Source organism: Macrobrachium rosenbergii, chromosome 14 (genome assembly GCF_040412425.1).
Source record: "Macrobrachium rosenbergii isolate ZJJX-2024 chromosome 14, ASM4041242v1, whole genome shotgun sequence".
Lineage (NCBI taxonomy): Eukaryota > Metazoa > Arthropoda > Malacostraca > Decapoda > Palaemonidae > Macrobrachium > Macrobrachium rosenbergii.
Window position 1 is genome coordinate 20340149 of NC_089754.1, and position 24494 is coordinate 20364642.

At 39.9% G+C, this 24494-nt stretch overlaps 1 protein-coding gene, 1 non-coding gene and 1 pseudogene across 2 annotated transcripts; all 3 read left to right on the forward strand.

The window, feature by feature from the left end:
- The first annotated feature begins 1174 nt into the window (after window positions 1–1174).
- LOC136845753 (small nuclear ribonucleoprotein-associated protein B-like) lies at window positions 1175–22810 on the forward strand. The gene is made up of 5 exons (XM_067115997.1): window positions 1175–1338; window positions 5032–5125; window positions 17185–17351; window positions 21821–22082; window positions 22678–22810. The coding sequence occupies exons 1-5, from the start codon at window positions 1336–1338 to the stop codon at window positions 22701–22703; spliced, it is 552 nt and encodes a 183-aa protein (XP_066972098.1). The 5' UTR covers window positions 1175–1335; the 3' UTR covers window positions 22704–22810.
- Window positions 7480–7586, forward strand: LOC136846197 (U6 spliceosomal RNA). The gene has a single exon (XR_010855349.1). It is a non-coding gene; the product is annotated as a U6 spliceosomal RNA (small nuclear RNA).
- Window positions 9081–9198, forward strand: LOC136846201 (5S ribosomal RNA; annotated as a pseudogene).
- Window positions 22811–24494: the final 1684 nt, after the last annotated feature.

Consider the following 24494-nt stretch of genomic DNA (forward strand, 5'->3'; position numbering starts at 1 on the left):
TCCTTTTCAAGAAGGCCTACTTTAGTCTCCCAAAGCTTATTTTCGTGCAAATGTACTGCGTTCCCATTTTTCCTGTTAATGTATATTGAGTTGCATCTTTTTCTATTTTCCTAAAACCCTTCTACTTTCCCCATATTCAGTTTTTTTTTGTATTTTTTCTGTTTAACGTATATCAAGTATTAACCTACTGTCTGATATTAATGGTGTACTGTTATTCCCTTCCAGTAGGTTTTCTTCGCATTAATAATGTGATTGAGTATGCCATACCTGCTGTTTTATCTGCTTCATCTTTTACCCATGAATAACTCTCTTCTGTTATATTTAGTTATTCCAGTATATTTGATGTTCTGCTATTCATATACCTCATATTTTTCCAGTTTGTGCCAGGCATTGCATATTAACACTGCTTTTGTCCTTATTTGTTTGCTTTTCATTTGTCTCGCATATTTCAGTTAGTATTTTTGTTTTACTCTTTGTTTTTTTTTTTTTTTACATCCTTAACTAGTACCTGACAAATTTATGTTATTAATTTAAACAGTCTTGTTGAATGTTGGTTTCTGAGCCTTCAAATATATATCAAGAGATTGTCCAATAAGCTCCTACTTACCCTGAGGAGGACTTAGGATCATGTCGTCCATGAAATACATTTTTTATCTTTGTGATAGTAAGGATTTGATGTCTGCTTGCGCCATGTGTACTTTTAGTTCTGCATATTCGTTTTTGTTAGGTTTTGCTTAACAATGAGTTTTACATAGATTATTTTATTAAGCCTATTTGTTTTAAGTTTAAGTTGTCCTATGTGATCAGATCGACGTTGATTTGTTTACCAGTTGTGTTGAAGTAATGTGAGTCTTTCAAATACTAATAAAGTTTTGACTCGTCTGTTTTCTTGTTATTTAATAACAAAATTTACTGTAGTTTTAGAGTAAGTCAGCCTTGTGCTGTAACTGTATATACGTTGATCTACAACCCTACACAAGGCTTATCTTCATCTTTCTGTAGGTTTTAACATCGACAGTCAAATGTTTTTTTTCACTCATTCTCTTCATTACTTTTATTTACAAAATATAAAGATTTAATTCCACACCTGAACTGAGATTACAGTATTATCATAAAGCTTGTCAAAAATGAAGATGGAAAATCGAATTGGCGGTTTAGTGGTTGTAAGCAAATAGAGACATTTTGGAAGTGGCGCCATTCGGTGGAGCTGGGTGCGCCATCAAACTCAAAAGAAGAGAAGCGTCTGTGTACAAACGTTTACTCTGTTTACCGGACTTCGGTACCCGGCATCTGATATTTTATATCGTGGTAATCCAGCCACATCTTGTCATCAAAATGGTAAGTAATAGGACAGCGGGATGCGTTATTTAGTTAAGATGATGTGTGTTATATTAGGATAGACTTTCATCCCCTGGCTGTACGATAAGCGTAGTATGATGTGCCATGAAACGGAAGCCTAGGTGTAGAAGTTAATTTTGTTTCAAATTTCACCAATTTTGTTTTATTTTATTTAACATGTTTTGTACATAACTAGAACTTGAGAAGATTTTTTTGTAATTATTATCAAATATCGTACTTTTCTTTTTTTCTTCCACTTATTAGGCTATACGTAACGTACTGTTGGGAATGTAGAAAGATAGAAAGAAAATCCTCTCCTTCCTTTTCTGTTAGTTATTTTCTCCTCCGGATTAGCATATTGCTGTAAAATTTACGCCTTCGTGTACGGATTGAAGTTAATTATATAAGTTAGGGTGTTGGGCTTTTTTTTTTATAGTAGTTTAGCGTATTATAGCATAGGTCTAAGCCGCAGTCAGGCTGTCGATTCAAATTGATGAATGCCATGTAACTCATTTATGCATCAAGCAAATAATTTTACATCCAGTCGTCCAGGATTAAGACTCCAAAGATTTTTAGATACAAAAGTAAAGTTATAAATGAAACGCGTCCCAAATTATCCCAGGTCAGGTTAGCCGAGCCTCACATTGTTTGAACATGCTGCGTCCTGTATCTGTTAGCCCACGCTACCAGTATCCTAGGCTAACACTGAAATAGGCTAGACCTTAGGGTATTGAAGACACAAACTAAACTGTTTGTGCCCAGATCTGCCAAGGGGGGGGGGCTTCACTTGTCCTGGACCCCCCAAGTAGCCTAGCCTAAAACAAAACAGTAAAATTATTTTAGTTGCATGGCCTGATTCCCGCCAATTGCCGACCCGGACAGGTTACGGTCTTTTTGGAGGGTCCAGGGCAGGCAAAGCCCTCCTGGCCAGGTCAGGGCATGGCGCCCTAAGTTAGTTTAGGTAGGTAAGATTGGTTAAGTCAGGACGTAGCATTTTAGGAAAGGTTGTGTCTATTTATATATGAGGAACCTGTCAAGGTCGACAACTGGCGGGGATCAGGCTGCGCAACTAAAGTTGAATTTTACCCACAAAACATCAAAAACAATGGACTAGAGCCTGGTCCCGTTATTCTGCAAACCACTGATGTGGATATTTAGCATATAGCTTAATTTAGGAGTTTTGACATCAGAATTTGAAAGAGAACATCAAGATTCAACCAGTGAATCTGACTCCACAGAAGGGTTGATAGTGATTAGTTTAGTCACCAAAGGCACGTTGAACCCATTTTCCAAAAGGATTCTTTAGATATAGGTTAGGTCAGGGTACGACAGAAATAGGAGTATTGCCACATCTCTGATGTACCAAGTACTGTACATTTAAAATGGCACATAGGCCTAGGCTACCACCAAGTGGTCCTGGTCATTTTGCCTAAAGTCATTTATTCTGTAACATCCAAAACAACATAAGACTTTGTTTAAAGTGTTTATGTTTATGGTGTTTACTGTCATTATTTTATGTTTTACATACATCCCCAAGGAGCTGGTACTAAACACGGCACCCAATTTGCACGTAAATGTGCATACGGCTGAAATAACCCAAACGCCCACCAAGTGAACATGTGGCCTGCCTTAGAATTTAAACTAGGCTTATCCCACTTTCAAGCTAACAAAGCAAGTATAATATACACATACACTGATTTAAGTTAGGATGCTGAGTAAGAGGGATTCATGGGGGCAAAGTCCCTTACCCCCCAGACAGGTCGGGTCACAGCATCCCAGGTAAGGTTAGGTTAAGGTAAGTTTTGTCAGGTCATATTCCCACAGAAATGTTTATTAGGCCTCAAGAGTCCGGAAAAATAAGTATTTGGTCTTCCTTGTATGTAAGACGATCTTTTAGTGATAATGCAAAATAGTTCCTCACATATTCTGCTGTGCATGATATTGGTTTGTAAGGTCCACTAAGGTGAGGCAAAGCAGTTTCAGGGACCACGGCCTATTGTTCTACATAACGATAGCATGTGTTTATAACTTGATTGATCCGTTATTTTTCATACACATGGCTTTGTGTTAGATACACCCAAATTCATGTTACCAGGAATATGACCCAATCAAGCCTTATCTAAGTTAATTCCAGAAACCCAAGCTACCTGGAATAATATAAATGAAGTGTAATATTGTGTGGAAGTTTACATTTAATGCATCCTTTATCACATTTACCCATAACCCCAACTTATACCCAGGGTGCTGTGCCTTGACCTAAGTGGGAGCCTAGCAAATCCCCCTTATGACCCCCAAATTAATGGTAGTAGGTGATAGCCTAATCCTCATTTTTCATCAGAGTAACTTAATAGTAAAAGAATTAACTTCCTGTCTTTCAGAATTGTTGAGGTTATAGTCTTTTATGTACTGTTTCTAATTGGTAAAAGTTTAATCAAATGAAGGTACAATGGAGACACTATCATTGGTTTCATCATATGTTGTGACATGAAAAAAAAAAAAAGACACTCGAAGGAAAGACAGTTTCATTTGGTAAAAAAAAAAAAAAAATGTTGAATAAAATACATCGAAGAAGAGACAGTTTCATTAAGTGCTTCCATTTTGTAGGCTGGAATAGGTAACTTTGGACCAGAGTGCTGGTTTATGAGAGGACGTTTGTTGTGATTGTTGAAATTTAAGAAACAATAGGCCTAGTACATGACTAAGGTCAACTAGGCATACAGTCGGCTGAATTTAAAATAACTGCCACCGGGTAGTTACTGTTGGGGCCACCACAATGTGTTCATCTTAGGAATTACGTGCAGTAACTTTGGACTTTTTCTCTATGGTAAAATTAGCAGTCTGTGAGTCGATGGCCATTGATTACCAACCAGCGTACATTGTTCAAGGGGGTTACAGTTGATTTTTGTGCCAAGGATAACAAGTATTGCATAAATTTGTGTGAATGGAGATTGCCAGTGCATTGTTTTTGTTGAGTCCATATCTTCCAAGGCTCATTCCAAGATCACAAGACCACATTATCAGAGTCCAAGACGAGTGTTTGCATCAAACCTTATGATTGTGTTTGAATTCGTGTTGTAAGTTCAACCATACATTCCAAATTTAGTTTTTTAGATTTTAACTACGGTCCTGTCAGTCATTGTCGTTGTGAAGGAACCCAAATTAAGATAAATGTAACCAGTATTTTAAAAATAGAGTGCCAAAGTAGTCACTGAAAGCAATTTAGAGATATGTTCTCTTTAGAAAAGGTTCATTCATAATGTCTTAAAGCATGTAGTATGACTGCTGTATGAGAGTAAGAAAGCTGTTACATTGGATTGGAAGCCATTATGTTAACATGTAAGATTTTCTACAGGTTTTATGTAAACTTAGGTTTCAGCTGCTTGTTTTGACATATATATATTTAACAGTGAAAACTTAGAAAAATAATGATATACATTAATTAGTAGATAATCGTATACTTGAACAGTGATGCATATTAGAACAAAGCTGATGAAATAAAGTATGAATTAACAGTGATTGTAAGTTTATGACAAAGCTTGCAGTGAGTTGTACTTTATACTTCATTTTTGTATTAGAGAGTTAGTTTGTGTTGTATGGTTGATTTAACCTGTAGTTTTGTAGGCAGAAGCATAATGTAAAAAGTATGTTGAGTTTTGGCATTTTATTTTTTACATTATAATTTTCCTTTTTCAGACGTTCTCCAAGAATAACAAAATGCTCAATCATATTGGGTATAGAATGAAAGTCACCATGCAAGACAGCAGGACATTCATTGGCAACTTCAAAGGTATGAATTGGCATGTACACATGTTGAAGCTACCTTAGTTTTATACTAGATAATTTAATTATTTCTTTACCTCTGCATAGCATCCTCTGACCTTGATATGTTGAGAGTAATGGTTTCATGTTTACAAATGTTTGGTTTATTTTTGGGAACATCAAATCAAGCCTCAGGTCATTAAGCCGTACCTTAACTTGAGATTATATATCAGTTAAGTAGGTTTCAAAGTGAAAATTGATGCTTCCAGTATGTTGTGAAATATAGAGTTTTGGAAGGTAGGCAAGTGTCAGAGTGCTTCCCACTCATCAGTCAGTAACCCAGTTACTGCTCTTGGCCACTGTTCAGTCTATAGGTCTTCACTGCTACCTGGCACAATTTTTTTTTCTGTTTTACATATCTTCTGTCCTGGTAATGGTGGTCGATAAGGTGAATGGCAGAGGTTTTTGCACTTACAGTCAGTAACTTGTCACTTTTCCTTCAGCTGCCCTGGAGTCCAGACATCTCTGCTGCTGCTGCTTTGCTAATGGTGGCAGTTGGATGAATGGTAACATATCACATAACTCATCAGTTGGCAACTGATCACATTTTCTTTGGATCAGTGCTGCTATTCTGGTTATGTAACAATACTTGGTTTGTTCATGAGACTTACCTGCCAGATATATATATACTGTAGCTGTATTCTCCGAAAGTCCGACAGAATTTCAAAATTCGCGGCACGCAGTGGCCGGGCAGGTGGTTAGTACCCATTCCCGCCGCTGGGAGGCGGGTATCAGGAACCATTCCCATTTTCTATTCAGATTTTCTCTGTCGCCGGACTGTCAACACCTGTTGTCAGTTCCTCCGCCATTTGGATTTCGAAATTTGTTGTCACTTAAGTATTTTGGTTGTTTTTGGTATTCGACTGGATCTGTGACTTGGCATACGCTCTTTGTGGACCGTTTTTATTTTGCTTTTGACTTTTCTTATAATTAAGATGTCTTACCTCTAGCTATTGAGTATGTAGCTTGGGTGAATGTAAGGTGAGGCTATCGAAGACTTTGATAGTTCCTCACACTTTATGTATGATATGTAAAGGGTGTTCAATGCTCTATGATAATCGGTAATGAATGTGTGGGATTGTCTGAGGGTGAGTGGAAGAAATATGAAGCCTATATGCTTAAATTGGAGCGTGATAGGCTGAGGAAATCTTCCTCCTAGAGTGCATCCTTAGATGGACAGTCAGGGTTTTCTCCTACTAGTAACCCTGTAGTAAATTTTAGTACTAACCCTGTAGTTTGTTGCTGCAGAAGGTAATTCCCTGGCTCGTGTGGAGTCAATGCGTGCTCTGAAACTAAAGTGAATGCAATTCAAGCGCATAGTGTTAGTGCTAGTGCCCTAGTGTTGTGGAGGGGGCGTCAGATCGGCCCTATAATGCCTCTAGGCTTGGACCTCTGTCGAACTCCCAGGACCAGGGAGGGGCCATGTCGAAAGCCGCATGAGGGTTACGGGGCTTCCCACCGATCTGGCGTCCTTCGGCAGATCCTGATGACGCTACCCAGGCTGCCAGGGATCGTGCTCAGGCACGCATCCTGAAGGATTGCTTCTCGTCCTCCGACACGTCCTCCCCGCCTCGGGGTTGGAGCTCTCGGTTGGACTCTCGCCCTCTTAAGAGAAGCGAGAAGAGGAGCGCTTCCACGTCCTCTTCCTCTAGACGTTTGTACTCTTCCCGAAAGTTGCATGGATTTTCCTCTGCAGAAGAGAATAAAGTGTTTTTCGAATGATGACTCTACTCGACCCCCTGTCGCGCTAAGGCAAGGGCTAGAGCTTCTTCCCTGTGGAAGGAAGTATCGTCTCTCGCCCCTTTCCTTCTCTCAGGTTCAGCCCTTCTCCCAAGAGAGTTGCTTCTCCAACGCGTAAGATTTTGTTGACTTTGCAACAACAGCTGGATGCTCTCATGAACCTTTCAAGATTCGAATCTGCCTGTTAAGAGGTACAGACTTTCACCTTCGTCTCTGCTTCGTGTTTTGGGGCTTTCGTCTGTCGTCTAGAGAGAGTGTTTAGTGGCTTCCTATTCGTCTTCCCGATTTGAGGTGTTGGACTTTTCTCTTGTCTCGCGCCAGGAGCGCGTCTTGCTCTTTGTGCGCTTCTCACGCTTCACGCGCCTCACCTTGACGCTTTCGCGGCGCTAGCCATGACGACGCGCGCGCCGCCACTGCTGTGACTCTCTTCTAGTACTTGCCACGGAGCCTCTCGCGCGTCACGCCATGACGCTCGCGCTTCGCCGCCGTATAGCTTCAAGTCTTGTGTTGACACCGCTCCAGTTGTTCATCATGTCGCACTACTACCTGCTTCAACATCTGATGTCCTTCTTAATTTAGCCAGTACTTGCTTCAGCAGTACATATACTAAAATTGAACGATACAGAGGAGATTAGCATGGCCCCTGCGCAAGGATGACACGCTAATCGTGGAAAGCGTTTTTTTTTTTTTTTTTTTTTTTTTTTTACGTACTCTAGTTGGCGACTTCTTCGTTCGCGGGAGTTCCGCCACGATCGCGAATCGGAACTACTTTCACCACTCACTCAAGACCCGCCAGCTGCGGAAGAACATCCTCTTTCGTCACAGCCTTGGTATGAAGAGAAACTTCTTTTCGTCTTCTTCTTCCTCTGATTATCAGACTCTGGCTTTTTCTTAAGGATCTGTTTCCTGAGACTTTTCAACCTTCGGCTCTCTCTCTCCACCTTCGCAGTTGTCTTTGTCTTAAGGGGAGCGTTTGTGAAAAAATCGGAAATCAAATTTTCTGGGATATTTTATATATGGCATCATGCATATTTTGACTATCTTCTCAGAAAGTTTTATTTAAAAGTTCGCCACAGTTAGGAGTTATAAACAAAACAGTAACCTATCATAGTCAAATTTACATTTTTTCATATAATGTAATGATATTGTCAGTATATCGGTGGTAATTTCCTTTTAGCTATGAAATAATAATATCTAATGCGATCTATGGCAACCCTGTGGACCTAGTACGCATCAGCGAAAGACAGGAATGCCGTGAGGGCAGTCAGTGGCAGTCAGTCAGTAGCAGCTCATAGCTTGACTAAGTAAGACGTCGCTGCCCAACCTGAGCCGTGTTTTGACACTCGCTTCATTTAGCTTCATTTTTTATTACTTTGCAGGTCTATTTTTTGGCTTTTCAATATGTCATAAAAACATCAAACTGTGTAACAGCAAGCAAATAAATACACAGAGAAGCAAAAATATCGTTTTTCTCAAAACTAAAGTTATTGACATTCAAACTGCATCTCCTTCATAACGATTGCACCGATCTCAATGATACAAAAAGTAAACGAAAGCTAAATATTTGCCTACAAACAAAGGGGCTTCCATGGGAAGCAGCACTGAGACCCGCACCACGAGAGAGTTTTTTCCGAAGGAATGTCACTTCCAGAGAGGTAGCAAGTGACTCCTTTCATCTCCAGACTCCCTTAGCAACCAGGCTTCATTTTGCACAAGCCTGGAAAGAGTGAGGGCAGACGTTTGGTCCCTCCTACTGGTAGAGAGAGGTTACTTGATTCCCTTCCTGTCTCCTCCTCCTTTGTTTTTTGTTTCCCAACTGCCTTCCTGTCAAACAGAAAATTGTTTGACCTGCTCGAACAGATGTTCGAGCGGAGAGCAGTGGAACAGGTCTTGACTCGGTGTTCCCGGGATTTTACTACAGATTATTTCTAGTCCCAAAACTTTCAGTAGGCTGGAGACCCGTCTTGGATGTCAACAGGTCGAACAACTTGGTCCGGAAGGAAAAGTTCAAGATGAAGACCTCGCAGTCAATACTAGGAGCCCTTCATCCCGGGATTGGATGGTATCTTTGGATCTCCAAGATACTTATCTTCACGCCCCAATTCATCCACGTTCGATGAAGTATCTCAGGTTGTCTTGGGGACTAGGACGTACCAGTTCAGGGCTCTCTGCTTTGGACTCTGCACAACGGCCATACCACGTTGAAAACACTGCTTTCGTCCGATCAGCGAAGTTAAGCAACGTTGGGTCTGGTCAGTACTTGGATGGGTGACCGCCTGGGAACACCAGATGCTGTTGGCGTCACATTTTGCTCCGAGGGTGTTTACGTCTCATGAAAACGTTGCGATGCAGTTGCACCTGTCGCACGTCAGGATCTCACTCTACTTGGACGACTGGTTGATTCGGCGTCGTCGAGCGAAGGTATCTGGAGGACCTTCAGTTGACCCTGCAACTCGTGAAGTCCCTGGGACTTCTGGTCTGTGGAGAAGTCGCAGCTGATCCCCTCACTGTCCATTGTGTCTGGGAATTCAGATGTATTCAGCGGCTTTTATAGCGTCTCCGTCGCAAGAACGGCAACTTCTATGTACGAAAAAGTCTCGGCCTTCTTGGAAAAGGAAACATGCTAGGTGAGGGAAGGAATGAGTCTGCTGGGGACCATTTCCTCGCTGGAGAAGTTTGTTTTCTGGGGAGTCTGCATCTCAGGCCTCTTCAGTTCTTTCTGTTGGAGAACTGGCAAAGCAAGGAAGACTTGAAAGAGGAATTGAGAATTCTTCCTTATATAAAAGAGGATCTGTAGTGGTGGCTCGATCCAACGGAAATTGCAGAAAGGGATCTCCCTCAAGCTTCTGAACCCCAACCTAGTGTTGTTTTTCCGATGGGTCGTCAACAGGTTGGGGGCAACACTAGAGGGAGAGGAAGTGTTAGGAACCCGGAGAGAGGAACAGGTGTCCTGGCACATCAACTTCAAAAGATTTGGCGGCTATCTTTTAGCTCTCGCCAATTCTTCGAGGTCCAAGTTTGCAATCGTGTAGTTCTAGCAAACTCGGACAATACTACTTGTTCCTGTTCAGCCTTGCAAGAGAGATTATTCTTTGAGCCTATGCTCGCAACATTTCGATTCTCACAAGTTTTGTTGCAGGGGTCGAAAATGTTCGAGCAGACCTGCTCTGTTGGCGCCATCAACTCCTGCGAAGGAATGGACCCTTCATCAGGAGGTTTGCCAAGATTTTTGGAAATTTTGGGGTCGCCATCTTGTGGATATTTTCACGACCTCAAGAACAGCGAGGCTCCTCTATAAAGCTCATCTGTACTCGACCCTGGGGCAGTTGCGTTAGATGCTCTTCCCTGGGATTGGACGGGAATAGATGTTTACGCCTTTTTCCCGTTCTAAATTCTGGGAGAAGTCATCGCAAGTTCGCGGCCTCACAAGGGACGAGGATGACTCTCATCCCCACGTTTTGGCCTTCGAACCACTGGTTCTCGGAGTTTCTCTTCTGGTTGGTAGCGTTCGAGGACCCTTCCTATGAGAGCAGACCTGCTCATACAAACCCACTTCACGAGATATCTTTGAATCTCCCACTCTGAACCTGACTGCTTTCAGACTATCGAAACTTGGTCAGAGCGAAGGGGTTTTTCTGGCCAGGTGGCACGGGCCATCGCTAGAGCCAGAAGTTCTTCATCTAAAGGATATATCTAGCGAAGTGAGTAACCTTCAAAGGTTGGTGTAGAAAGAAGGGCTTTTCCTCTTCCTCTATCACTGTGAGCCAGGTTATGGATTTTCTCCTTTACTCAAGAGAAAAACTCGATATAGCAGTTCCGACTATCAAGTGTTATCGGAGCATGCTTTTCGATTGTATTCAGACACAGAGGATTAGATTTGTCTGACAATAAGGACCTCCACGATCTTATGAGCTCTTTCAAGACGTCCAAGGTTCCTCAGCTAATTCTCCTGCTTGGAACTTGGACGTAGTGCTCAAGTTTTTGATGTTTAGTCCTTTTGAGCCTCTCCACTCTGCATCTCTTAAGGATGTTACTCGAAAACGGCATTCCTCACGGCTCTGGCGGCGGAAGAGAGTGAGAGAAGTTCGAGGAGCCGTCATGTGGGCTTCAAGGAACACAATGCTGTCTATTCTTTAAGCCCTAAGTTCTTGGCTAAGAATGATAGGTCTTCTAACCCTTGGCCTAGACACTTTGAAATTAAAGGTTTAGCAGACCTTATTGGACAGGAACCTGAGGGAGTTCTATGTCCAGTTAGAGCTCTCAAGTACTACCTTAAAAGAACACAGGACACTCGTGGTCATTGGATGTTTTATGGTGTTCTGTGAGGCAACCAGTTAAACCTATGTCGAAGAATGCACTGGCATTCTTCATTAGGACGTCATTAAGGACGCACACTCTAGTTGTGACGACTCCAACTTCAAGTTGTTGAGAGTTAACGCTCACGAGGTGAGGGCAGTTGCTACCTCCATGGCGTTCAAGAAAAATATGGTACTCAGTGACATTCTTAGTGCCACATTTTGGCGAAGTCAATTCGGTGTTTGCCTCACACTCTTGGCAAGATGTTTAGGTAGCATACCTAAAATTGCTTTTCGCTGGGACCATACATTGCTGCTTCAGCAACCTTGGGGACAGGGGTAACTCTGATCCTATCCCCTTTTTAATTGTGTTTTTATGGTTGTTGGGTCGACTACTGGAGGCAGTCTTCCCAATCCTTTGCAAACTAACGCTTTAGGTGTTGGTTAGGTGGTTAGTAATGCTCTTTTGTCCTCTTTGTATGGTCTATGATCTAGTCACATTGTGGTCACGCCCCGTTGACAGATCATCTAGAAGTCGCCAGCTATATTGGTCACTACCTCGCTGGGGTCTCTAGTAAAGCAGAAGCAGACTAGAGTGACAGTAACCACTCAGTCAGCTACGCTATCAGATAAGGAACCAAAATAATTTTACCAATAATTGGTTTTTCCTAATTCTTGGCTGTCTCTACCCCCTCCAAAGGTGGTATTCAGCTATATATATATCTGGCAGGTAAGTCTCATGAACAAAATGATATTTTAATGATAAAATAAAGTTTGTTCATACTTACCTGGCAGATATATATATTCATATTGCCCTCCCCTCCTCCCCTCAGGAGACAGTGGCGTTAGAAAATCTGAATAGAAAATGGGAATGGTTCCTGATACCGCCTCTCCCAGCGGGCGGGGAATGGGTACTAACCACCTGCCCGGCCACTCGTGTGCCGCGAGTTTTGAAATTCTGTCGGACTTCGGAGAATACAGCTATATATATATCTGCCAGGTAAGTATGAACAAACTTTATTTTATCATTAAAATATCATTTTTGAAGCTTCGCGGCAGATGGTATTTTTCTAGTAGTGGTTTTTCAGTATATTAGGATACTTATATGTTGAATATTTACAAAATTTTTACTTTTGTGTTGTGGTGGTTCCGTTCAACAAGATATCTGATCAGCAAATGTGTTTTTCCTCACGTGTGTACAGGCAGTCTCCGGTTATCAGCAGCCTCAGTTACCGGCGATCCGGTTTTACGACGCTTGTCTAGCAACAGTGATAACCAGATTTTCGTCGCTGATCGCCTCTTATCAGCGGCGCTGATCACTGGTTATCGGCGCCGCTAACCAGGGATCAATGCTATTATCACCGATTTTCGGTTAGCGGCGATTTTCGGTTGTTGTCACGCCATCAGGAATGGAACCCCGCTGATAACTGGGGACTGCCTGTAACTTGTTTTCATTTAACTGATTTCAGGTCTCTACAGTAGGTTTTCTCCTGTATAACCATTGTATCATGGTACATAGGCCACAGAGTATTAGGCTATATTTGATTTATATTTTTGAGAGACTAGCATATATGAGTCATATTTCCTTCCTTTGCATGTGTGGATTGTTCAGCACTTTCCAGCAGAGCATTTAATTATGCGTCATCCTGCTTTTTCCCTTATCCATCTCTGGACTGCTGAAAAAGAGGACATGGTGGGTGTCTTCTCGGGATTATCCACTGGGATTTCTGTTGGGGCTGCTGCTTCTACTGTAGAAGAGACGTCAGTTTTTATTTCTTTGGTATTGAGGATCTGAGGAAGCCATAGGTTAGTTGCCAGAGTTTTGACTGCCCTTCACTAGACTTCCAGAATAGGTTCATTTTGGTTCCCTCCTGTCCATATTTTGGGACTGTCCAGGAGCACGTAGGCTATCTGGTTGTCGTCTTAGTCTTGTATAGAACTTTTTTTCCAACCCTCTCCATTTCTGACCAGTGCTCAGGTGGTGTTAAGAGAACAGTTAACAGAGTGGGGGAGTTTCTGACTTTGGGGCAGTGTCTGTGGTTTGCACACATGATGCTTTACTTGGTACTATGTCTCTAATTGCAACTGCTTGTTAACCCACCCTGGTGCTGGTTGCTATGGCATACTAGCTGGAAGATTTCTCACAAAACGCATCTTTAAACTTTCATGGTTTCTCCCACACCATAAGCCCCATGTCAGATAGTGTGTCTGGGAACTAGTCTTTCTTTCCACATTTGCTGAACCTAGAAGCCGGATCCTCATAGAGGGCAAGACGTTTGGCAGTTGTGGTGAGGGGAATGTGCTTTCCCCTTGGAAATTATCCTTATATCCATCCGCTCAGGTCTGCAGACAGAAACATTACCTTATCATTCTGCTGTCAGTGTCAGGGCTTTGCCCTAACCTTCATGGTAATTGTCTTTCAGACAAGAAGAATTGTTGCCCTCTATAGTAATCATTGAATTATATGCAGTGGTATTATACTACTACGGCTCTACTTGAGTCTGTTACATTCCATCAGTTTGAACTTACCGTGACAATGGTTACGTAGCGCTTAGCCCCTCCATGTGAGGTATGGGTAGGCATCAGTTGCCATTTCTTTGTACATAGGGATCTGCTCGGATTTTCTCTGAGGAATTGACAGTGTTGCTCTCAGGTCACTACATATCAGTTCTTTGTAATTTCCATTTGGTTGGAAGGAATGGTTGGTAACCTCCCCCTTCTGATCCTAAATCCTCTGAGTGTTTCTCGGATCTCTTCAGTGTGGTAAGAACGTGGTTTCTGGTCTTTTTCAAGTTCACATGGTTAGAAGCAGCCATCCATTCAAGTGAAACTGAATGGCTTCCTTCTCCGCTTCTATTATAGGACACCTATAGGTTCCTGGCTCTTTTTCCTTGGTCTTACAGTAGTCCTGAAGTCATATCTTTTTCCATTACCTGACAGGACAAATTTTGCTGCTGCTTAAGGTTAATGTTTGGGCTAAGGTTGGGGAAAGATGCATTTAGATGCCAGGTCTTCCCCATCCCCTTTGCACTCTTCATATCTAGCCCAAACCTTGTTTGTGCCTGTCAGACAGATGCTGGAAGCTATGTGATGAAGCATCTACCTAAGGAACAAGGTCTGAAGATGGTTTGCTCTGCCGTGTCATTACCTAGGAGAAACCCAAGTAAAAGAGCATTATCATTCATTCCTAGGTGATGATGCTGCTGCCTGCCTGGATTTCTTGTTCTTTTACAGGACAGACTTTTCTAGAGGAGAATTCAAAATCTTGTGCCAAATCCTGCTTACTCTTGACAGGGATCTGGCATTTCTGGATTGGAGTTATGCCATCCTTTCAGTCTTTCACCTTTGACACAGGGCTGTTTGTGATGTGGCATGGGTTAAAATTATCTTCAATTTTTTAATTGTACTCATGAGTAAATAATCTGCATAATGGTATACAATAATTTGTCTGGGTTTTTCAGTAAACTAATTTTTTTTTAACAATTCATATCTTAGTTGGCCTGATGGCGCTCTAAAGAGTAAGGTTTATTTTTCGCTTGCCTCTTTGCTTAGTCTGCTGAGCCACAGTCTGAAGGCTGTCTTAAGGAGTTAAGGTACTTCTCTCCCCAAGGGTTTGTGATTTGCTCCTGGTCCTTCATCCTGCTTTCCCAAGCCATGACTTGGATAAAGAACCAAAGATGAGACTGTTTTGAGATTGGAGGAGGATACTTCTTCACTGGTGCCACTTGTCAGGCGTTCATTTCTCCTTTCATGAAGCAACTTTAGCCTACAAAACTTCATGTCTCTTGTCAACTCGTCTCATCCAATTTTGTTTATGAAGTCTTGATGTGCATGATCTGGCCTCCCTTGGGGCCCCAGCATTGCTTCCAGGGTAATCTTAGGGTAATCAGAATGTCTCCCCATTCTTTTGACTTCATTTCAAGTTCCTTGTGGGAAGAAAACTAATGCACTTATCACACTTTTTCAGTAATTGCTTTGCTTCCTCTCTATCTTAGGGCTTAGGAATAATCTTTTGTTCTTTTACAGGTAACAGTATTTCTTGTTCAGAGGGAAACTTAAGGTTCTATCCTCTGTAGAGCACCTGGAATAGTCTCTTGATTGCCTTGCATGGCAGTGGCTCCTCAGTGACAGTGCTCTTTTCAGTAAAAGATCTTTAGAAGAGCCAGTGGCAGTTCACATGACTCCATTGGCGCCTTCAGGATAGTTTTTTCAGGGGACATCTAGTCTGACTCTTTGGATTCTGCAAGAGATATCATCTAGTTACTCATTTTAATACATCTGCTTGACCCCAGTGTCATAAGATCTGTCATTGTTCCTTTAGTTCAGCTTTCCCTTTATCACCCTCAGTCCCTCTGCCCTACTCTTTTTGTGTAATTGGGGGTATAGAATTACTGGAATTTTGCGCTTGATCATATGCCACCTTGTTACATTAGGCATCAGCAAGTGAGATGAGCTGGGCACCTTTCCTTCTGACCTCATATTTTTTAACCATGCTCTCCAGGCCTTTTTAAAAAGCAAGGGAGAAGACTTGATTCCACTTGTTTTAGCTTGTGGTTCATAGATGCATCTAACCCTTTTCATGTAGAACTACAGTTTAAGTATTTTGTCGGATTTCAGTTTAGGTATTGTGTCAGGAATCCAACTTAACAGGCCTGTTTCCTTGTTCTGCAAGAGGACAACTAAAGGTCCCTGTTTTGTATTCCTTGGCCCTATGGTGATTGCTCAAGCAGTTTTGTAGGTTCTCAGCATTTGGCCATAAAGTTCATGATTGACCTTAGGTTGGTGAGAGATGCATCTGGCAGCAGGTCTCTCCATATCCTTTGTTCCCTTCCTATTGGTAGACTGTCCAGCCAGAATGCTTGCTGATTTGGCAGGTGCAGGTAAGAGGTTTGTGAAGAGGAGCATGAAATGCTGGGTATCTTCCTCTTATCCACACCCATTTAAACTGTTGACAGTCTAGGGAGTGTTTGTGCTGTTCTGGTAAATGCAGTTAACTGCAGAACAGAACACAGGTTGGAGGATGTAGGTTTAATCATGTTTTCTCATCATCCTTTCTTTAAAAGCGGAAGAGCATTAACATTCATCCCTGGATGAAGATGTTATTGCTCCCTGCCAACCTTTATTTCCCTGGATTGACCTGTAACCCTTTCATTCCTTTTACTGTATCTCCATTCTTATTCTCTCTTCCACCTTACTTTCCACCTCTCCTAACAGTTGTTCCATTGTGCAACTATGAGGTTTTCCTCCTGTTAGACCTCTATAACCTTTTTACTCTTGGTTCCCTTTTCAGTGCTGAATGACCTCATAGGTCACAGTGCTTGGCCTTTGGCCTAAATTTTATATTCCATTACATTCTAAACTGTATTGGCAGGATTGTCCTGAACCTTAAACTGATAATTGTCAGACTATGGTATGGGAATGGTTCATGACCTCACTCAGATTCTTAGGAATAGTGTCAGTCTTGTTTTATGAAACAAGCCTAAGGAGTGAGTCTAAAAGATGAAGGTTGTTATTCTTTTAGGAACAAATTACAAATTGAAAATTGTTTGTATTTTTCCCAGATACACAAACTTGAACTCCATTTATTTTAATCCCACCCCTGCATTTGTCAGGGTTGACGTGATTAGTCAGTACCCCCACTTGTCACTCATCTTAGCTAATTTTTTTTTCTTACCAAGCATTAGTATCCAAACCATCTTTTACTTAAGGTACATACATTTAATAAACATGGTTTGCATATTTATAAAAATGTAAATTATTTTCAGTTATCAATCTTGTCTCTTGAATTTTTATTCCTTAGTACAACACTCTCCCTAAAGTGCATATAACTTTTTGTGATAATGTATGTGGTATCTCCTGTCTGATGGGTTTGGTTAATTGCATTTTATAGTCATTTTTCACTCAGTGCACGTTCAGTTTTAAACATTAACACTAAAGTGTATCACATCCAAATATGAAAACTTTTGAAAATGAATGTTCTCATTTTTTCCAGCATTTGATAAGCACATGAATGTGATTTTGGCTGACTGTGAAGAGTTCAGATGCATCAGGGGCAAGAAAAACAAAGAGGAGAAACAAGAAAAGAGGACCATGGGATTACTCTTACTTCGCGGTGAGACAATTGTCACCATGACTCTGGAAGGACCCCCACCATCTGATGTAAGTATTGTTTGTCATCGATATACTAGATCCCTTTGTTGAATTTTCTGAGGTAGTAACTAGTATTGGTCAGCTTTTGATTTTTCAGCATTACCTATACATATGGAAAAGCACTAGTTCAGCATACAACTGTTAAGGAAGGCATTTGGTAGAGACTATTAAGTGCTGTAGTGTAAGAACTTATAATTTTAAGTAGTTAGGTCCGTAATAGTACTTAAAGGTAGATAGCATTTGCTCTAGATGTGACTGCCCGTATGTCTATAACATACAGTATACTGTAGGTCATCAAAACGCATATTTTGATGGTTTATTTGTGCATACCCTTCTACACATTAAAACCAAAGCCTCTGAATTTCATTAATTATGAAAAGTAAAGTAAAAAATTAATTTAAAACACCAATGCAAATTCAATTTAACCACTACCATGCACACACTGATAGGATGGTAGTTGGGCCAGAATTTAAGTACAGTGCTGGTAATTCATTGATTATTGCTCAGCTGTAGTGAAGTCTAGTGGTAGTGTGTGGGATTAACTTTTTCGTGTGAATAGAGTGGGAATATTATTGCCACTTGTCATACTGTGGTTATTTTTAAACTTCTAATAGCCTTATTTTTTTTTAACAAGATTTAAGGTTTTTATTGGTAGCCAGAAGAATTTGTCCTGAGTACTTTATCATCTGAATAGAGTGAGACTATTGCTGCCACTTGTCATACTCTGGTTATTTTTAAACTTCTAATAGCCTTATTTTTTTAAAAATATTTTTTTTATTGGTAATTAGAAGGTTTTGTCCTGAAGTACTTGCAGTAGAAATTGTAGTATAGGAAAGCTAAAGAAGTTGGACTTAGTTGGAAGAGACCAACTGGAATAGATGAAAATTAAGTCCTAAAGCTATGCCACTAGGACTCGAAGAGTTGTTGCAAATGAGGCTTCTAGTTTTCAGCATTGGTCTGTACAAGACAAGCTGCAGGGTGAAACCTCACCTACAGGATTTGATCTCGTCACTATTAGTGAAACCCTAGTACTTGGGCAGCCTTGACATTTTATTATCTGCTGAAGGCACTTGCCATGAAAGTTAGGTTACTGAACATTAATTAACAAACCCTTTACTAATCTTGGAACCCATCTCAGTCAGTTATGACCTCATGAAGAGTGGCAGAAAGACATAAGCATGGATCCTTATAAATGAAAGTACTAATCATCAGTCTTAGTTGTTTTCTATTTCTTTTTGTAAGAGAACAGTTTTATTTTTCTAAGTTATGCAACATTCATGTTCAAATGGGAAAAAGGTTTTCATTTCTCAAATCCTACTCCTGTTCGTCACAAATATTGCAAGGGTTGAAAAAATAATTAAGAAAATTGCATTTATTAGTAATTTCAACTGCATTGCTGCAAATTCCAGAATAAGCAAATGAAAGAAGGATAATAACTCCTAAAATTCTAAGATGTCAGCATTTTCAGTCACATTACTTTGACACAATGTAATTGTAATACATTGCTATAACAGGAAAGTTAACAAATCTGGTTTTGTTTTATATCTTTGTATACACCCGTATGCAGCTCAGAAATGAGCATCATCAGTGAAAAGTGTTATAAATCATCCTCTGAAAGTTTTTATTGTAACTAACTTGCAAACAAGTGAGACACTACTAATCTGGGAAGACAGGTTGTCACCAGTTAATGTAACCTTTGTGTTGCTTTTGTTCTTGAAACTAGCCCTTACAGAAGAGGGATAGGCACTAAATCAATTTCTTTAGTTTTTAATTTACCATATTGGTGGAGACCAAACAGGATATTTGGTTATGCTATAACTTAAATATTTTCTTTTTAAATCATACCACCACTTAAAACAGTTTTGTACTTACCAAGATGATATTTTGATGGGTGACAGTTCGTATAATAATAATGAAATCTTCAACTGATGACTGTGATACTCATCAGAGACTATATGCATGCCGAGCAAACTTCCACAAGACAATGTTTATCGACGTGAAACATTCATGTGACCTGAAAATATAATGTTTAAGGTTATGAAAGACATGATACTGGATGGTGTGCCACCATTGTACTACAGTAGTTTGTGGATGCTAATGCTTTTTTAAAATACTTCATTACTGTACTGGATGATGATGTAGACAGCATTTAAGGTTCTTTGTCATCAGCTGCCTTGTTTTTTTTTCTTTTACTTTTCATATACATTATTCCCTTTGGTCTCTTTCTTAGCGCTGGAAAAATCCTTTAAGTTTTACCCTGTTCTGAGTTTTATCATGTCCATTAGTCTTTTGATGATGTTTTAGTGTAGAATTGTCATTTGGGTGTCTTATGCTGATAAAAAACTAACAGAAAAGTGCCAAAATGGGGCCCCTTGATGCTGTGTAATACAGATGACAAGTGTTAACGGGTGAATTTGAGAGAGGTGGATGTGTTAAATGGTGCAAGAATGGAAAGGAGAGGAAGGGAATGAAAGTAGACTTTTTTGAAACAGGTTTAGGTGATTGGAATGGAAACTGAGGAAAAGGTATAGTTATCAGAAATGTGGCTGTTTAGTTGGAGGAGGAGAGAAGGGGAATGAAGTGAAACATGAGTGTAGGTGACTGGAAAGGAAGCACAGGAAAATATAGTCACCAAAAATGTGGCTTTGTGGTTGTTTTTCTGAAAGATATGTACTATGTGCTGGATGTAACATATCAGGAGGTGCTCAGTATTACAAAATATACATGCTACAAACAACAACATATTGGGAGGTGAGGGATGTTAAGAACCATGTTTTGGTAGATGGTCTGGTCTTGGAAGAGGTAGAGTACAGTATCTCTTTTACCTCTAAGGACAGTGGAGCAGGAGTTGAGAGAGCGGTCAGAAAATGGCTGCACCTCAAAATTGAGAGAGATGGTTTACTGGTAAATAAGAATTTCCCAGTAGCAGAATAAACAGGCTTAGGATTATACAATATGTATGTACTATGCTATGTGGCAGAAACAGTTCCACTGACAACATTGATGGAGACTTAAAATTTAAATAGGTGTTACCAGAGAATGTTAAGATTCATGGCCACAGTACAGTGGGAAGACCATTTTACAAATGGAAATTTCTTGTAAGAAGTGGTATCAAAAAGTTGGAAAATACAGATATAGTTTGGACTTGATGAGATGTGATGAGGAAGAGAAGGGTTGTAGGTGAGGAAGTGGCATGACAAAGTCAAGCTGGAAGAACCAGGAAATTGTTGAACAAGAGAAGTTGAAGACAAACATGCTAGTTCAGATATCAGACAGAAAGAGCGCAGGACAGTGAAGATTTGGGAGAACTCACTTTATGCCCAACCTCATGAAGGGGAAAGCTGACAGCTAAGTTTATGATGATGTTAGCAAAATTATGCAAGAAGTTGTCTTGAATTTCAATGGAAATTTTACCGATAATGGTTATCAAGTTTGTCAAAAATGGATTCCACTATACAGGGACTTGTATGAAAGGGACTCTGGCAGTTGAATTACTCATCCATCATTACAGATGCTCTAGGCTTTAGAAACTGAAACTGTACAACACTATTGCCATGGAATTTGGTAACCCAATTTCAATCATTACTCTGCTCAGAAAGTCAAATGGAGGTTGTGTGTCCTTTTAACCTGTAAAACTTATGGACCTTGACAACCATTTCTGGTTTATAAAAATGTGCTATTAGTTGGCCCCTCAGAAGAGTAAAGGTATTGAAAAATGTGTGAAAAATGTTGGCATATTTGCAGGAACTCTTATGTTCTAGTTAAATTCTTAGTTGATGTTTTTTAGTGAATTGATTGGTTCAAGTAAGCAAGGTACTGGGTTTGCATCTAACAGAGGCAAGGAAAAAAAAATTAGGCAAAATTATATTACATGATATGCAAACAAAACTGCTGCTGTGTCATACACAACAATCCACTTCTTCATTTATAAATATTTCATGTGATGATACCTGGAAAAAAAGTAATTTCCAATAACTAGTAATTTGACATGTATAAATATAATTTTAGTGGTGTAAATAGTAGTAGTATGTTCATTGTACAGTAAACTAGCTAAATAAAGGCTCCATGTTATCTTTCAATGACTGATTTTGTTTTCCAGTCTGCATTAATGCATGTTATTCTAGTTTGTAAAAGTTATGAAATTGAGGTACAGTACTACATTTTCATAGCAGGATATTTAATTCACATATGTTGGCTCAACCTAAAAGTGAAGAGTGAAAGTATAGTGTTCAGCTTTTCATGTTCACAACAAAAAAGTCTTTTGTTATAAACTGTTTTTTGTTACCCAACTTCTATAATCTTTCTTTGGATTTATTTAATGACAAATTTTGAATAACTAGGATCACGGTACTTGGGCCACGCCTGTAAATTTTGTGTGTCCATTTATCCATTGTGTACCGTACTCTCAGGAAATTCCTTACGCATTTTTGTGGAATTTTAGTAGTTTTGTAGTTCATATATTATTTACATATTTTTAGGAAGGACCACGTGTGAACTTGGGATCTGGACCAGGTCCAGGAATGGGCAGACCTGCTGGACGAGGCACTGGAGCTAATTTACAAGGGCCTGCTAGAGGTGTGGGAGGCCCATCCTCACAAATGATGCAGCCTGCTGCTCGTGCAGGACCTCAGCTCAATATGCCTGGAAGAGGGGGTATGCCTGGTATGATGGGTGGAGGAATGCCACCACAAATGGGTCGTGGTGGTCCAATGGGTCCACCAAGTGGCCCAATGATGAGAGGTAAGATATGGTTTGAGGATAGCTATGTATAATTCTTATCAGGTGAGATTTTGAGGAAAACCTGATAACTTTTTTACAATATTTCTTTAAAATATTTACATTTTCCATAATGTAGAGTTGTTGAGCTTGTCATACCTACAAACTACATGAAGTAGACATTATTAATGATAATTAGATGTTACTTCCACTCTCAACAGTAGAAAGTCCGGTATATTTCCACGTAAAGGATTAAATGTCACTAAAGCTTTTATTGTCCTAAGTTTTGTCTACCTAAGTTTTTTCACTATGTCTAAACAAAACTTTCAAAAACAAGTATTTTAACTGTACTTTTAGTGTTCAGTGAACATGGGTTTTATGAATTAAGGGTAAAATAAATGTATTTTGAAATATTTTAAAAGGCAGTCTTTCACTTTTCAAAGGCAACCTTTTGTATCCTTATTTTTCCCTTTTTTGTATGTATGATGAAAGTTGTACATGTTTACATGTGTGAGATGTTGAATTCTTTAGTGTAATAATTTAGGAACATCATTATTATTGTGCTGTGTTTATGGTGTTATTTTTTTGCATAATAAATATAAATTCCTCTTTGTTGCAGGACCCCCAGGCGGCAGGCCATACTAGCTGATTCTGCAGGAAATAGTACTGAAGAGACTTGCCAGTAAAATTATTAGTTTTAAGGAAGTATTTTTAAGATTTTATTTTACTCATGAATAAAGGATTTTATGTTTGCTTGTTGTAAAAATTCCCTGAGTATTAAGCTAAGTGCAGGAAAAGGATGTTCTTGGAAAAGTTTGAAAATTTCCATCCTTAGATGAGATGATGAAAGGGAGACGTAGATGGTTTGGACATGTATATGCACAACCCGGGCTCTTGTTGCTAGTAGAGGAGAAGAACCAGACTGACTTGGATGAGAACTAAGAGAAGGGGGAGCTGGAGATTTGGAGATGAAACCACGAAGACATGGATCTTGGAATTTCAAAGGGCCATTGTGACATGGTGATGGAGGTAACTATGATGAACTGAAGTATTAATATCAGCAGCCAGATTTAATCTTAGTTGCAAGGGCATAATGGTGCACCCCCAAGGCCCCTAACAGGAAAGCAACAAATTCCGGTACAGGAAAAAATGGTAGTACTGTAAAAGAACAGTCTTCGGAATTCAAAAATAAAGATAAAAAACTAAAGTGGTTCAAGAGAATCTGTCCAACTTGAAGTTAGGAATGAATGAAATGGACAACTAAGTGATACTGATAGTCTTAGAAAAGGAAATACGATAATATGCCAGTGGATAAAATGGTTTGGAATGCAAATGTTCAGAATTAGAACATAACGTGTGCAGGTAGGCGTGAAAGAACTTGTTTTTTATCTATGTACAAAAATAAGTTGCTCAAGACCAGTGAGGGAATAATTTCCAACCAAAGGAAAGTAAAAAAAATTCTAAGATCTCCGAAGAATACTAGATATTTTCAGTATACCAAATTGCTTGTGCTCCCGGACAAGTTAAACAAGGTATATATAAAAGCGACAGGTCAAATAGATATTAAAATGAGTCATGTAGTTTGGAAAACAATGAGAATGAAATCTTGGGGTGTAAATAGTGTTCGTGACTTAATTCAGTTTTGAGGTGGCTGCGTGCTTCACCCCTGAAGTTTTGTTGAATGTATCAAAATCTGATGATCAGCAACCACGGGTCTATAATAAGGTGATTTAAATAGTGATGCCGTAAGTCAAACGTCCGTTCTGAACCCAGCACACCACCATGAGAAGCAAATCTAAGTTAATTTTCCTGATGCCTTTTAGTTCTTTATGAAGTAGCCAGATTAAAAGTAAATTATACTTGTGAAATTCTCCCTTTCTCCCACATGTTGCAAGTTGAATAAGGTCAAAACTGTCAACACGTTTAAAGGTTTAAATCAAGATCAACTGTACAGTACAAACTTCATAATCAGTCCATGGATGTTGTTAAACCACGGGGAGAAGCGTATTGCAAGCAACCGTGCCCGAATGTAGACTACTGAACAGACTTATATTTAAAAAAAAATGATACGGAGTACAGTAATGGTCACTGGACAGCAGTCTCCATGGCATAAGCTACCTAACGTACATGTTGACCACATAATCAATTCTCTGTCATGCCAGCTAAAAAAACTGTGGACAATGTAGAGGTAAATGGTAAGCATCCATCACAAAGTACTCGTTGAGGTTACACCATAAGCCTCAAGGTCAAGTAAAAGGTTATTTTTATGAAAACATGAATAAACTCTAATTAGTATTTCGTTACTATCCTTATTGTTTGACACGTCTCCGACAGGGTTATCTATACTGTTTAAACATTGACACTGCCATCTCTGAAGCAAAGGAGGCAAAGATAAGTGCCATAAGGTATCTTCAACAGTAAGAGTTACAAAAGTCT